At 43.0% G+C, this 17,443-nt stretch overlaps 1 protein-coding gene across 1 annotated transcript in view; it reads right to left on the reverse strand.

The window, feature by feature from the left end:
- Positions 1–4,216: 4,216 nt before the first annotated feature.
- mRpS31 (mitochondrial ribosomal protein S31) overlaps positions 4,217–17,443 on the reverse strand; it is a 54,592-nt gene continuing 41,365 nt past the window's right edge. Inside the window, exon 8 of the mRNA XM_069841983.1 lies at positions 4,217–4,369. Within this exon, the coding sequence (XP_069698084.1) occupies positions 4,353–4,369 (17 nt within the window). The 3' untranslated portion in view covers positions 4,217–4,352. The remainder of the gene's footprint in view (positions 4,370–17,443) is intronic.

A 17,443-nucleotide genomic window follows, 5' to 3' on the forward strand; every position in this document is an offset into this window, starting at 1 on the left:
TACATATGTAATCCAATTATGGATGCATTACATGTGCAATCTAAGTATAGATGGATTACATACGTAATCCTAATCTGTGTGGATTACATATGTAATCCAGTTATGCATGGATTACATGTGTAATGCAATTATGGATGGATTACATACGTAATCCAACTCTTTGTGGATTACATACGTAATCCAATTATGGATGGATCACATGTGATCCAAATACGTGGATTACATGTGATCCAATGATGGATGGCATACATACGAGTTTGGAAACCGGAACCCGGGGATTTGGGACCCGGAACCCGGAGTTTGGGACCCTACCGGAGTATGGAATCCGGAGTTTGGTAACCGGAACCCGGAGTTTGGTAACCGGAACCCGGAGTTTGGGAACTGGAACCCGGAGTTTGGATTCTTGCCCGGAGTTTGGGAAGCGGAACCCGGAGTTGGGAACCCTTCCCGGAGTATGGGAACCGGAACTCGGAGTTTGGATCCATACCCGGAGTTTAGGATTACATACATAATCCAAATCTGTGTGGTTTACATACGTAATCCAATTATGGATGGATTACATATGTGATCCAATTATGGATGGATTACGTATGTAATTCAAATCTGTATGGATTACATATGTAATCCAATTATAGACGGATTACATATGATCCAATTATGGATGGATTATGTATGACATCCAAATCTGTGGGAAAAATGTGTAATCCAATTATGGATGGATTACATGACATCTAAATCTGTGTGGATTACATATGTAATCCAAATATGGATGGATTATACATGTGATCCAAATACGTGGATTACATATGTGATCCAATTATGGATGGATTACATACGTAATCCAAATCTGAGTGGATTACATATGTAATCCAATTATGGATGGATTACATGTGCAATCCAAGTATAGATGGATTACATACGTAATCCATCTATACGTATGTAATCCAATTAAGAACCCGGAGTTTGGGAAGCGTAGCCCGGAGTTTGGGAAGCGGAACCCGGAGTTTGCAAACTGGAATCCGGAGTTTTGGAACCCCTACCCGGAGTTAGGGACACGAAACCCGGAGTTTTGGAACCCCTACCCGTAGTTTGGGTCCCGGAACCCAGAGTTTGGGAACCGAAACCTGGAGTTTGGGAACCGGAACCCGGAGTTTGTTCCAGGAACCCGGAGTTTGGGACCAGGAACCCGGAGTTTTGGGACCCGGGACCCGGAGTTTGGGATACGGAGATTGGGACTCGTAGTTATGGATCCGGAGCCCGGAGTTTGGGATCCGGAACAAGGGGTATGGGATCCGAAACCCGCGGTTTGGGACCCGTAGTTTGGGAACCGGAACCCGGAGTTTGGGAACCGGAACCCGGAGTTTGGGAACCGGAACCCGTACTTTGGAACCCGGATTTTTGGAACCGGAACCTGGAGTTTGGAAACCGGAGCCCGAAGTTTGGGAGACAGAACCAGCAGTTTGTGAAGTGTAACCCGGAGTTTGGGAAGCGGAAACCGGAGTTTTACCCGGAAACCATAGTTTGGGGTGTTGGAACCGTAACCCGGAGTTTGGGAACCGGAACCGGCTTTGGGTGTCCACCCGTAACCTGAGTCCTGAACCCGGAACTCGCTGTCCTGGACCCGGAAGAGTGTTGTCCCAGAACCCTAACCGGAATCGGTTATTCTTTATCCAGGTCCTCGAGTCTTGAACCCGGAACGCAAAGTAGTTTTCCCAGAACCCGGAATCCTGAAAGCGGAGGCCTGTACATAGATCCCGGCGTTCTGGACAGGGAACCTGGCCGAAGCCGACGGCGGAGACGAGACGAAGTGGAAGACGACGAGACCTAGATGACTTTTCAACTACGAAGAGACGAAATTAGACGGGACGAAGTCGACGACGACGACGAGGCAGACGACAATGACAATGAGAAGTCGACGGCAAGTACGGGACGATGTCGACGTCGGCGAAGAGGCAAAGTGGACGGCAACGACTAGACGAAATAGACAACGACGTGGAAATGAAGTCGACGACGAGATGAATTCGATGACGACGACCAGACGAAGTCGACGACGACGGGAATATTTTCATAGTCTACTTCGGGTCGCGGCGATGTCATGGATGAATACAATTGTTACAAAAGAGTTCTAATACACATGTTATTACTAAAATTCAATCGACTTATGTTTAATTACAATAAGCGTATTATTTGTTAAGTATGTATAAATGGCGTATGTCGTTTGCGTGAATGTGAACAATTAGTAAATTCACAATATGCTTGCATTCTTGCAAAACAAATGGGTACCTGTATCTCGTCTAAATGGTACACATGATATAGCCTATACATTTCTTGTCATTTGTGAATAAAATAATTGTAAACTGTTTGCCAAAAAAAATTGATGATTAGTAATATCTGAACATATTATATAATTGAAATTTGTTGTGAAGAGTGATTTTTTGAGTGACGTGGGAGTGTTTAACATTGACTTAGGACTGACAGGAGTGATTTGGGAGTAACTTGAGTGTGAATCGAGAGTGACTTAAGAGTGACTCAAGACTGACTTGAGTGATTAAAGTGTGACTTGGGAGTGTTGAAAGATTAATTTGGAAGAGATTTGGGAATGAAACGACATTGACTTCGGAGTGAATGAAGAGTGACTAGGGAGCAAATCGAGAGCGACTTCATAGTAAGTTAGGTGTGACTTAAGAGTGAATCAAGAGTCATGTGTGTGTTAACTGATTTATGAGAGTTTTAAAATTGACTTTGGACTTAATCGAGAGTGACTTGGGAGTGTTTTAAGATTTACTTGAGAGTGACATAAAGATTTGGGAGTGACTGGGCACTGACTTCGGAGTGAATCGAGAGTGACTATGGAGTATATCGAGACTGACTCGGGTGCAAATCGAGAATGACTTGGGTGTGACTTAAGAGGGAATCGAGAGTGATTGGGAGTGACTTAAGAGTGAATCGGAAGAGACTTAGGTGTGACTTAAGATCGACTCGACAGTGAATGGAAAGTGACTTAAGAGTGATTTGGGAGTGACTTGCAAGTGTTTAGGATTAACATGAGAGCGAGTTAAGAGTGACTTGGGTGTGACTAGAGTGAACAGGTTTCAGTACTGTATTTTGTTATATTACATGTCAAACAAAATCTAATGTAAATTACTCTCTTTCAAACAACGTTCGATAACGTAATTTTTCTGTAACTTAAAAACTGCGTTTCGAATATTTTCAAGCAAGAGAGTACGATGCAATGTTTATTTTTAGTAGGTTACTTTACGACGCTTTATCGACATCACTGGTTATTTAGCGTCTGAATGAGATGAAGGTGATAATGCCGGTGAAATAAATCCGGGGTCCAACACCGACAGTTACCCAGCATTTGCTCATATTGGGCTGAGGGAAAGCCCCGGAAAAACCTCAACCAGGTAACTTGCCCCGACCGGAAATCGAACCCGGGCCACCTGGTTTCGCTGCCAGACGCGCTAACCGTTACTCCACAGGTGTGGACAATGTTTAATCATCAGTATCAATGTTACTGTAAGTTCATTAAAAATGATCAAAATAAAATGTTGTATTCATAGTGATATGCATCTTATTATGTTTAGATTTATGATTCTATAATAAACTCATCCAAACCCCAATGATAGAAAAGCTTTGATAAGGGCCGATCCACATTCAACAGGTACTACAGCGGTCAGGCGGCCTGTAGAGCTCGCGAAATAAAGTGGACTCCTTCATGTAATTTTGTTTATAGTGATATTACTTTATTGTCATAAAATACAAAGTATACAGGCATAGTCAAATGTATATTTAAAACAAATATCATCAACATTATACATTCTTTTGTTAAAAGAGACTTAATAAATAGCCTGTTCCTACATTCCTTAATAAACTTATATCACCACTCATGTAATGTTATAGTCACTATACTGAAGGTTATTCATTACACATTGCATCTCTATCATCTATTCCTTATCTTTAGGAAATACTAGGCCTAATGACGTCAACATTTTATACTGTGAGCCTCCTATCAACAGTTGTAACATGTTGGGTATTGAAAATCATTGTCAATGAAATTAGCTTTTATGATGTTTACAGTATGTCTCTTATTGTTAAGAAATATTTCTCCTCTATTCATTTATACATATTACACACTAACACACACGTAGTTACAGTGCAATTAGTGTTTAACACATTTCATGAAATGAACTTGAATTATTTAACTAAGCCACTCACTCTTTCTCCTCACACTGCAACTCTTCACGTGTCCAGCTGTATCATGCCTCAGGACTCTGCTGCAAATATGATCACACCAATCTGCAACATGGAGGGAACATCACTTGGCAGGCAATCCAGCGACATACTGCCATCTAGCCGAGGAATCCGCCTGCAAACATAAGCAATGTTTTCAAATCAACAATGCAACAAAGACATCATAAAATGCATAAACAAGACAAAGCAAATGAAGAATGACAAAGGAAAAATATTCATTACTAGAAAAACAAACATTGCAAATTGACCTACTCAAAACGCATTCATCAACTGATATAAAAGAAAAAAAAAAAAGTCCACATTTTATCCTCAATGTCTTTCTAACTTTGTATCATTCAAATTTGAAAATATAATTTGCAACCAAAAACATTTTCTTTTAATGAATAACTTTTGAACAGACTTCATTCCATTACTAATTGACCTACTGGCAAACTGCAGTCGCGAAAATTATTCCGTACATACGCACAATTTTAAATTCAATTATTTATCTTCAAACATTCAAAACATATCCCACATTAGAATATGTCTGTATATTCATAGCATTAAATAATTACAACCAATTCAAAATAAGAATTTTAGTTTGCAACATAGCCACAATTTTGAGATTAGACTTGGTACCTTAATGAAATATTTTGCCCAATTTGAAGTCTACATTTTGTCTGCTGCAAGGATAATAAATATCTGAAAATGTTAAAAACGAGAAACAGACAATGCAGATGGTGTAAGGTATACAAAGTACTGTGCGCTTATTACTACAATAAAAGTCCAAATAATTATGGAACTACTAAGATAATGAGTATTTCTTAAAAACTACAACAAAGGAGCAACCAGATGAAACAAGAACAACACTAATTGCCAAACTTTTGAAGAAATTTGACATTACTAAAGTCGATGTGTACCTAATGCAAACAAGAGTGTCAAAAGGACTTCTCTCACTGCAAGGGATATAAAATGCACAGCTGAAGCACAAGACTACAAAATGTGCACCGGATTTGCTAGAATTTATTCGTGAATATTAGTGAACATGCGGGAATGCTACAGTGAAAAGGGCGGGTCTCTGAGCCCATTCCGTATACTCGTGTAGAGAAAATTCTGTTTTCCAAGGCCAAATTACAATTTTTTTTTTCATATCTCGATCCCTACCGCCCATATGCCTGGTGACAGAGGGTTGTCTTTTATACTATAGATAGAGTTCCTGGAGAACTATTCACTGCATTTATCTGCTCTGTTCTCACTACACATACACCGGAGATATGGCGGCGAAAATGCAAGTGGAATAGAAGCTTAAAAAAAGCCTTACTATTTTTTCTCGATAATCAGTTTGTGTTCGAGATTCCCATTTTGATGATATCGTGTCCGAAGTAAGTCAAGGGGGAATAAAAGCATACATCCCGATCCTCTATATCGCCATTATTACCGGAAATAATAGCTATACCGAGGAACGGGATGCGGTCCTGTATTCCCCCTTGACTTGCTTCTTACACGATAGCATCAAAATTGGAATCGCGAACACAAACTGATTTTCGAAAAAAAAAAATGGGACACTCCACTACTCCGCCGACATTCTAGCCGCCATAACTCCGCAGTACGTGTACTGGGAACAAAGTCAATGGGGGCGTTGAATTCAGCTCCCCGAACTCTATATCCAGCATAAAGGACAACTCTCTATCCCCGTGCGTTTGCACGGGAGAGAGTTGAATATATTAAAAAAATGGTCATTTTGACCCTCCAAAAAAGAATTTTTTCTACACAAGGAGAACGGGGCGACTCAGGGGCCCGCCCTTTTAACTGTAGCATCCCCACATCTTCACTAGTAATCAATAATAAAATCTGGCAAATCCGCCGCACTTTATTCTAGCCTTAATTTTTGGGTACCGGTACCTAAAATATTTCAGTCTCTAACTCCGGAAATAATGGCCATACCGAGGAACGGGATGCGGTCCTGTTTTCCCCCTTGACTTGCTTCTTAAACGATAGTATCAAAAATGGAATAACGAACACAAACTGATTTTCGAAAAAAAAAAAAATGGGAGGGGTTTAAACCACTACTCCCCCGACATTCTAGCCGCAATAACTCCGCAGTACGTGTACTGGGAACAAAGATAATGCGGGCGTTGAATACAGCTCCTCGAACTCTATCTCCAGCATAAAGGACAACTCTCTATCCCCGTGCGTTTGGACGGGAGAGACTTGCAAAATTTCAAAAAATGGACATTTTGACCCTCCAAAAAAGAATTTTTTCTACACAAGGAGAACGGGGCGACTCAGGGGCCCGCCCTCTTAACTGCAGCATCCCCACATCTTCACTAGTAATTACAGCTAAAATCCGACAAATCCCCCGCACTTTATTCTAGCCTTAATTTTTGGGTACCTAAAATATTTCAGTCTCTAACTCCGGAAATAATGGCCATACCGAGGAACGGGATGCGGCCCTGTATTCCCCCTTGACTTGCTTCTTACACGATAGTATCAAAATTACAATCGCGAACACAAACTGATTTTCGAAAAAAAAATTGGGAAGGGTTTTAAACCACTACTCCGCCGACATTCTAGCCGCCATAACTCCGCAGTACGTGTACTGGGAACAAAGTAATTGGGGGCGTTGAATTCAGCTCCTCGAACTCTATCTGCAGCATAAAGGACAACTCTCTATCCCCGTGCGTTTGCACGGGAGAGACTTGCAAAATTTCAAATAATGGTCATTTTGACCCTCCAAATAAGAATTTTTTCTACACAAGGAGAACGGGGAGACTCAGGGGCCCGCCCTTTTAACTGTAGCATCACCACATCTTCACTAGTAATCACTGCTAAAATCTGGCAAATCCGCCGCACTTTATTCTAGCCTTAAATTTAGGGTACCTAAAATATTTCAGTCTCTAACTCCGGAAATAATGGCCATACCGAGGAACGGAATGCGGGCCTGTATTCCCCCTTGACTTGCTTCTTACACGATAGTATCAAAATTGGAATCGCGAACACAAACTGATTTTCGAAAAAAAAAATGGGAAGGGTTTAACTCCGCCGACATTCTAGCCGCCATAACTCCGCAGTACGTGTACTGGGAACAGAGTCAATGGGGGCGTTGAATACAGCTCCTCGAACTCTATCTCCAGCATAAAGGATAACTCTCTATCCCCGTGCGTTTGGACGGGAGAGACTTGCAAAATTTAAAAAAATGGTCATTTTGACCCTCCAAAAAAAAGAATTTTTTCTACACAAGGAGAACGGGGAGACTCAGGGGCCCGCCCTTTTAACTGTAGCATCCCCACATCTTCACTAGTAATCACCGCTAAAATCCGACAAATCCCCCGCACTTTATTCTAGCCTTAATTTTTGGGTACCTAAAATATTTCAGTCTTTAACTCCGGAAATAATGGCCATACCGAGGAACGGGATGCGGCCCTGTATTCCCCCTTGACTTACTTCTTACACGATAGTATCAAAATTGGAATCGCGAACAGAAACTGATTTTCGAAGAAAAAAATGGGAAGGGTTTAAAAACACTACTCCGCCGACATTCTAGCCGCCATAACTCCGCAGTACGTGTACTGGGAACAAAGTCTATGGGGGCGTTGAATACAGCTTCTCGAACTCTATCTCTAGAATAAAGGACAACTCTCTATTCCCGTGCGTTTGGACGGGAGAGACTTGCAAAATTTCAAAAAATTGTCATTTTGACTCTCCTAAAAAGAATTTTTTCTACACAAGGAGAACGTGGCGACTCAGGGGCCCGCCCTTTTAACTCTAGCATCCCCAAATCTTCACTAGTAATCACCGCTAAAATCCGGCAAATCCGCCGCACTTTATTCTAGCCTTAATTTTTGGCTACCTAAAATATTTCAGTCTCTAACTCCGGAATTAATGGCCATACCGAGGAACGGGATGCGGTCCTGTATTCCCCCTTGACTTGCTTCTTACACGATAGTATCAAAATTGGAATCGCGAACACAAACTGATTTTCGAAAAAAAAAAAATGGAAGGGTTTTAAACCACTACTCCGCCGACATTCTAGCCGCCATAACTCCGCAGTACGTGTACTGGGAACAAAGTCAATGGGGGCGTTGAATACAGCTCCTAAAACTCTATCTCCAGCATAAAGGACAACTCTCTATCCGCGTGCGTTTGGACGGGAGAGACTTGCAAAATTTAAAAAAAACGGTCATTTTGACACTCCAAAAAAGAATTTTTTCTACACAAGGAGAACGGGGCGACTCAGGGGCCCGCCCTTTTAACTGTAGCATCCCCACATCTTCACTAGTAATCACCGCAAAAATTCGGCAAATCCGCCGCACTTTATTCTAGCCTTAATTTTTGGGTACCTAAAATATTTCAGTCTCTAACTCTGGATATAATGGCCATACAGAGGAACGGGATTCGGCCCTGTAATCCCCCTTGACTTGCTTCTTACACGTTAGTATCAAAATTGGAATCGCGAACACAAACTGATTTTCGAAAAAACTATTCCGCCGACATTCTAGCCGCCATAACTCCGCAGTACGTGTACTGGGAACAAAGTCAATGGGGGCGTTGAATTCGGCTCCCCGAACTCTATATCCAGCATAAAGGACAACTCTCTATCCCCGTGCGTTTGCACGGGAGAGACTTGCAAAATTTCAAAAAATGATCATTTTGACCCTCCAAAAAAGAATTTTTTCTACACAAGCGGAACGGGGCGACTCAGGGGCCCGCCCTTTTAACTGTAGCATCCCCACATCTTCACTAGTAATCTCTAATAAAATCTGGCAAATCCGCCGCACTTTATTCTAGCCTTAATTTTTGGGTACCTAGAATATTTCAGTCTCAAACTCCGGAAATAAGTGCCATACCGAGGAACGGGATACGGTCCTCTTTTCCCCCCTTGACTTGCTTCTTAAACGATAGTATCAAAAATGGAATAACGAACACAAACTGATTTTCGAAAAAAAAAAAATGGGAGGGGTTTAAACCACTACTCCGCCGACATTCTAGCCGCAATAACTCCGCAGTACGTGTACTGGGAACAAAGTCAATGGGGGCGTTGAATACAGCTCCTCGAACTCTATCTCCAACATAAAGTACAACTCTCTATCCCCGTGCGTTTGGACGGGAGAGACTTGCAAAATTTCAAGAAATGGACATTTTGACCCTCCGAAAAAGAATTTTTTCTACACAAGGAGAACGGGGCGACTCAGGGGCCCGCCCTTTTAACTGTAGCAACCCCACATCTTCACTAGTAATCACCGCTAAAATCCGACAAATCCCCCGCACTTTATTCTAGCCTAAATTTTTGGGTACCTAAAATATTTCAGTCTCTAACTCCGGAAATAATGGCCATACCGAGGAACGGGATGCGGCCCTGTATTCCCCCTTGACTTGCTTCTTACACGGTAGTATCAAAATTACAATCGCGAAGAGAAACTGTTTTTCGAAAAAAAAAAATTGGGAAGGGTTTAAACCACTACTCCGCCGACATTCTAGCCGCCATAACTCCGCAGTACGTGTACTGGGAACAAAGTAACTGGGGGCGTTGAATACAGCTCCTCGTAGCCTACTCTATCTCCAGCATAAAGGACAACCCTCTATCCCCGTGCGTTTGCACGGGAGAGACTTGCAAAATTTCAAAAAATGGTCATTTTGACCCTCCAAAAAAGAATTTTTTCTACACAAGGAGAACGGGGCGACTCAGGGGCCCGCCCTTTTAACTGTAGCATCACCATATCTTCACTAGTAATCACTGCTAAAATCTGGCAAATCCGCCGCACTTTATTCTAGCCTTAAATTTTGGGTACCTAAAATATTTCAGTCTCTAACTCCGGAAATAATGGCCATATCGAGGAACGGGATGCGGGCCTGTATTCCCCCTTGACTTGCTTCTTACACGATAGTATCAAAATTGGAATCGCGAACACAAACTGATTTCGCCGACATTCTAGCCGCCATAACTCCGCAGTACGTGTACTGGGAACAAAGTCAATGGGGGCGTTGAATACATCTCCTCGAACTCTGTCTCCAGCATATAGGACAACTCTCTATCCTCGTGCGTTTGGACGGGAGAGACTTGCAAAATTTCAAAAATTGGTCATTTTGACCCTCCAAAAAAGAATTTTTTCTACACAAGGAGAACGGGGCGACTCAGGGGCCCGCCCTTTTAACTGTAGCATCACCATATCTTCACTAGTAATCACTGCTAAAATCTGGCAAATCCGCCGCACTTTATTCTAGCCTTAAATTTTGGGTACCTAAAATATTTCAGTCTCTAACTCCGGAAATAATGCCCATATCGAGGAACGGGATGCGGGCCTGTATTCCCCCTTGACTTGCTTCTTACACGATAGTATCAAAATTGGAATCGCGAACACAAACTGATTTCGCCGACATTCTAGCCGCCATATCTCCGCAGTACGTGTACTGGGAACAAAGTCAATGGGGGCGTTGAATACATCTCCTCGAACTCTGTCTCCAGCATAAAGGACAACTCTCTATCCCCGTGCGTTTGGACGGGAGAGACTTGCAAATTAAAAAAAAATGGTCATTTTGACCCTCCAAAAAAGAATTTTTTCTACACAAGGAGAACGGGGCGACTCAGGGGCCCGCCCTTTTAACTGTAGCATCCCCACATCTTCACTAGTAATCACCGCAAAAATTCGGCAAATCCGCCGCACTTTATTCTACCCTTAATTTGTGGGTACCTAAAATATTTCAGTCTCTAACTCTGGAAATAATGGCCATACCGAGGAACGGGATGCGGGCCTTTATTCCCCTTGACTTGCTTCTTACACGATAGTATCAAAATTGGAATCGCGAACACAAACTGATTACGCCGACATTCTAGCCGCCATAACTCCGCAGTACGTGTACTGGGAACAAAGTCAATGGGGGCGTTGAATACATCTCCTCGAACTCTGTCTCCAGCATATAGGACAACTCTCTATCCCCGTGCGTTTGGACGGGAGAGACTTGCAAAATTTCAAAAAATGGTCATTTTGACCCTCCAAAAAAGAATTTTTTCTACACAAGGAGAACGGGGCGACTCAGGGGCCCGCCCTTTTAACTGTAGCATCCCCACATCTTCACTACTAATCACCGCAAATATTCGGCAAATCCGCCGCACTTTATTCTAGCCTTAATTTTTGGGTACCTAAAATATTTCAGTCTCTAACTCTGGAAATAATGGCCATACCGGGGAACAGGATGCGGTCCTGTATTCCCCCTTGACTTGCTTCTTACACGATAGAATCAAAAATGGAATAACGAACACAAACTGATTTTCGAAACAAAAATTGGATAACTCCGCAATATGTGTACTGGGAAAAAAGTCAATGGGGGCGTTGAATACAGCTCCTCGAACTCTATTTCCAGCATAAAGGACAACTCCCTAACCCCGTGCGTTTGAACGGGAGAGACTTGCAAAATTTCAAAAAATGGTCATTTTGACCCTCCGAAAAAAAAATTTTTCTACACAAGGAGAACGCGGCGACTCAGGGGCCCGCCCTTTTAACTGTAGCATCCCCAAATATTCACTAGTAATCACCGCTAAAATCCGACAAATCCGCCGCACTTTATTCTAGCCTTAATTTTTGGGTACCTAAATTATTTCGGTCTCTAACTCCGGAAATAATGGCCATATAGAGGAACGGGATGCGGCCCTGTATTCCCCCTTGACTTGCTTCTTACACGATAGTATCAAAATAGGAATCGCGAACACAAACTGATTTTCGAAAAAACTACTCCGCCGACAGTCTAGCCGCCATAACTCCGCAGTACGTGTAATGGGAACAAAGTCAATAGCGGCGTTGAATATAGCTCCTCGAATTCTATCTCCAGCATAAAGCACAACTCTCTATCCCCGTGCGTTTGGACAGGAGAGACTTGCAAAATTTCAAAACATGGTCATTTTCACCCTCCAAAAAAAAAATTTTCTACACAAGGAGAACGGGACGACTCAGGGGCCCGCCTTTTTAACTGTAGCATCCCCATATCTTCCCTAGTAATCACCGCTATAATCCGGCATATCCGCCGCACTTTATTCTAGCCTTAATTTTTGGGTACCTAAAATATTTCAGTCTCTAACTCCGGAAATAATGGCCATACCGAGGAACGGGATGCGGTCCTGTATTCCCCCTTGACTTGCTTCTTACACGATTGTATCAAAATTGGATCTTCACTAGTAATCACCGCTAAACTCCGGCAAATCCGCCGCACTTTATTCTAGCCTTAAGTTTTGGGTACCTAAATTATTTCAGTCTCTAACTCCGGAAATAATGGCCATACCGAGGAACGGGATGCGGCCCTGTATTCCTCCTTGACTTCCTTCTTACACTATAGTATCAAAATAGGATTCGCGAACACAAACTGATTTTCGAAAAAACTACTCCGCCGACAGTCTAGCCGCCATAACTCCGCAGTACGTGTAAAGGGAACAAAGTCAATGGGGGCGTTGAATACAGCTCCTCGAATTCTATCTCCAGCATAAAACACAACTCTCTATCCCCGTGCGTTTGGATAGGAGAGACTTGCAAAATTTCAAAACATGGTCATTTTGACCCTCCAAAAAAGAATTTTTTCTACACAAGGAGAACGGGGCGACTCAGGGGCCCGCCCTTTTAACTGTAGCATCCCCAAATCTTCACTAGTAATCACCGCTAAAATCCGGCAAATCCGCCGCACTTTATTCTAGCCATAATTTTTGGGTACCTAAAATATTTCAGTCTCTAACTCCGGAAATAATGGCCATACCGAGGAACGGAATGCGGGCCTGTATTCCCACTTGACTTGCTTCTTACACGATAGTATCAAAATTGGAATCGCGAACACAAACTGATTACGCCGACATTCTAGCCGCCGTAACTCCGCAGTACGTGTACTGGGAACAGAGTCAATGGGGGCGTTGAATACAGCTCCTCGAACTCTATCTCCAGCATAAAGGATAACTCTCTATCCCCGTGCGTTTGGACGGGAGTGACTTGCAAAATTTCAAAAAAGAGGTCATATTGGCACTACACAAGGAGAACGGGGCGACTCAGGGGCCCGCCTTTTTAACTATAGCATCCCCAAATCTTCACTAGTAATCACCGCTAAAATCCGGCAAATCCGCCGCACTTTATTCTAGCCATAATTTTTGGGTACCTAAAATATTTCAGTCTCTAACTCCGGAAATAATGGCCATACCGAGGAACGGAATGCGGCCCTGTATTCCCCCTTGACTTCCTTCCTACACGATAGTATCAAAATTGGAATCGCGAACACAAACTGATTTTCGAAACAAAAAAAATACATTCCAGCCGCCATAACTCCGCAATACGTGTACTGGGAACAGAGTCAATGGGGGCGTTCAATACACCTCCTCGAACTCTAGCTCCAGCATAAAGGACAACTCTCTATCCCCGTGCGTTTGGACGGGAGAGACTTCCAAAATTTCAAAAAAGAGGTCATATTGGCACTACACAAGGAGAACGGGGCGACTCAGGGGCCCGCCCTTTTAACTGTAGCATCCCCACAACTTCACTAGCAATCACCGCTAAAATCTGGCAAATCCGCCGCACTTTATTCTAGCCTTAATTTTTCGGTACCTAAGATATTTCAGTCTCTAACTCCGGAAATAATGGCCATACCGAGGAATGGGATCCGGCACTGTATTCCCCCTTGACTTGCTTCTTACACGATAGTATCAAAATTGGAATCGCGAACACAAACTGATTTTCGAAAAAAAAAAAAAATGGGAAGGTAAACCACTACTCCGCCGACATTCTAGCCGCCATAACTCCGCAGTACGTGTACTGGGAACAGAGTCAATGGGGGCGTTGAATACAGCTCCCAGAACTCTATCTCCAGCATAAAGGACAACTCTCTATCCCCGTGCGTTTGGTTGGGAGAGACTTCGAAATTTCAAAAAATGGTCATTTTGACCCTCCAAAAAAGAATTTTTTCTACACAAGGAGAACGGGGCGACTCAGGGGCCCGCCCTTTTAAATGTAGCATCCCCAAATCTTCAATAGTAATCACCGCAAAAATCCGGCAAATCCGCCGCACTTTATTCTAGCCTTAATTTTTGGGTACCTGAAATATTTCAGTCTCTAACTCCGGAAATAATGGCCATACCGAGGAACGGGATTCGGTCCTGTATTCCACCTTGACTTGCTTCTTACACGATAGTATCACAATTGGAATCGTGAACACAAACTTCTTTTCGAAAAAAAAAAAAAATGGGAAGGTAAACCACTACTCCGCCGACATTCTAGCCGCCATAACTCCGCAGTACATGTACTGGGAACCAAGTATATGAGGGCGTTCAATACAGCTCCTCGAACTCTATCTCCAGCATAAAGGACAACTCTCTATCCAAGTCCGTTTGGACCGGAGAGACTCGCAAAATTTCAAAAAATGGTCATTTTGACCCTCCAAAAAAGAATTTTTTCTACACAAGCAGAACGGGGCGACTCAGAGGCCCGCCTTTTTAACTGTAGCATCCCCACATCTTCACTAGTAATCACCGCAAAAATCCGGCAAATCCGCCGCACTTTATTCTAGCCTTAATTTTTGGGTACATAAAATATTTCAGTCTCTATCTCCGGAAATAATGGCCATACCGAGGAACGGTATGCGGTCCTGTATTCCGCCTAGACTTCCTTCTTACATGATAGTATCAAAATTGGAATCGCGAACACAAACTGATTTCCAAAAAAAAATGGGAACCACTAATCCGCCGACATTCTAGCCGCTATAACTCCGCAGTACGTATACTGGGAACAAAGTCTATGGGGGCATTGACTACAGGTCCTTGAACTCTATCTCCAGCATAAATGACAACTCTCTATCCCCGTGCGTTTGGACGGGAGAGACTTCCAAATTTCAAAAAAATCGTCATTTTGACCCTCCAAAAAAGAATTTATTCTACACAAGGAGAACGGGGCGACTCAGGGGCCCGCCCTTTTAACTGTAGCATCCCCACATCTTCACTAGTAATCACCGCTAAAATCCGACAAATCCGCCGCACTTTATTCTAGCCTTAATTTTTGGGTACCTAAAATATTTCAGTCTCTAACTCCGGAAATAATGGCCATACCGAGGAACGGGATGCGGTCCTGTATTGCCCCATGATTTGCTTTTTACACGATAGTTTCAAAATTGGAATCGCGAACACAAACTGATTTTCGAAAAAAAAAAAATGGGAAGGGTTTAAACCACTACTCCGCCGACATTCTAGCCGCCGTAACTCCCCAGTACGTGTACTGGGAACAGAGTCAATGGGGGCGTTGAATACAGCTCCTCGAACTCTATCTCCAGCATAAAGGACAACTCTCTATCCCCGTGCGTTTGGACGGGAGAGACTTGCAAAATTTCAAACAACGATCATTTTGACCCTACAAAATAGAATTTTTCCTACACAAGGAGAAAGGGACGACTCGGGGGCCCGCCCTTTTAACTATAGCATCCCCACATCTTCACTAGTTATCACCGCTAAAATCCGGCAAATCCAGCACTTTATTCTAGTCTTAATTTTTGGGTACCTAATATATTTCAGTCTCTAACTCCGGAAATAATGGCCATACCGAGGAACGGGATGCGGTCCTATATTCCGCCTTGACTTGCTTTTTACACGATAGTATCAAATTTGGAATCGCGAACAGAAACTTATTTTCGAAAAAATCCGCCGACATTCTAGCCGCCATAACTCCGCAGTATGTGTACTGGGAACAAAGTCAATGGGGGCGTTGGATACAGCTCCTAGGACTCTACCTCCAGCATAAAGGACAACTCTCTATCCCCGTGCGTTTGGACGGGAGAGACTTGCAAAATTTCAAAGAATGCTCATTTTGACCCTCCGTAAAAGAATTTTTTCTAGACAATGAGAACGGGGCGACTCAGGGGCCCGCCCTTTTAACTGTAGCATCCCCACATCTTCACTAGCAATCAGCCCTAAAATCCGACAAATCCGCCGCACTTTTTTCTAGCTTTAATTTTTGGGTACCTAAAATATTTCAGTCTCTAACTCCGTAAATAATGGCCATACCGAGGAACGGGATGCGGCCCTGTATTCCCCCTTGACTTGCTACTTACACGATAGTATCAAAATTGGAATCGCGAACACAAACTGATTTTCGAAAAAAAAAAAAATACATTCTAGCCGCCATAACTCCGCAGTACGTTTACTGGGAACAGAGTCAATGGGGGCGTTGAATACAGCTCCTCGAACTCTTTCTCCAGCATCAAGGACAACTCTCTATCCAAGTGCGTTTGGACCGGAGAGACTCGCAAAATTTAAAAAAATGGTCATTTTGACCATCGAAAAAAGAATTTTTTCTACACCAGGAGAACGGGGCGACTCAGGGGCCCGCCTTTTTAACTGTAGCATCCCCACATCTTCAAAAGTAATCACCGCAAAAACTCCGGCAAATCCCCCGCACTTTATTCTAGCCTAAATTTTTGCGAACCTAAAATATTTCAGTATCTATCTCCGCAAATAATGGCCATACCGAGGAACGATATGCTGTCCTGTATTCCGCCTTGACTTGCTTCTTACACGATAGTATCAAAATTGGAACCGCGAACACAAACTGATTTCCGAAAAAAATGGGAACCACTACTCCGCCGATATTCTAGCAGCTATAACTCCGCAGTACGTGTACTAGGAACAAAGTCAATGGGGGCGTTGAATACACCTCCTCGAACTCTATCTCCAGCATAAAGGACAACTCTCTATCCCCGTGCGTGTGGACGGGAGAGACTTGCAAAATTTCAAAAAATGGACATTTTGACCCTCCTAAAAAGAATTTTTTCTGCACAAGGAGAACGGGGCGACTCAGGGGCCCGCCCTTTTAACTGTAGCATCCCCACATCTTCAATAGTAATCACCGCTAAAATCCGGCAAATCCGCCGCACTTTATTCTAGCCTTAATTTTTGGGTACCTAAAATATTTCAGTCTCTAACTCCAGAAATAATGGCCATACCGAGGAACGGGATGAGGTCCTGTATTCCCCCTTGACTTCCTTCTTAAACGATAGTATCAAAATTGGAATCGCGAACACAAACTGATTTTCGAAAAAAAAAATGGGAAGGGTTTAAACCACTATTCCGACGACATTCTAACCGCCATAACTCCGCAGTACGTGTACTGGGAACAGAGTCAATGCGGGCGTTGAATACAGCTCCTCGAACTCTATCTCCAGCATAAAGGACAACTCTCTATAACCGTGCGTTTGGACGGGAGAA

This window comes from Periplaneta americana, chromosome 12 (genome assembly GCF_040183065.1).
Source record: "Periplaneta americana isolate PAMFEO1 chromosome 12, P.americana_PAMFEO1_priV1, whole genome shotgun sequence".
Taxonomy (NCBI): Eukaryota; Metazoa; Arthropoda; class Insecta; order Blattodea; family Blattidae; genus Periplaneta; species Periplaneta americana.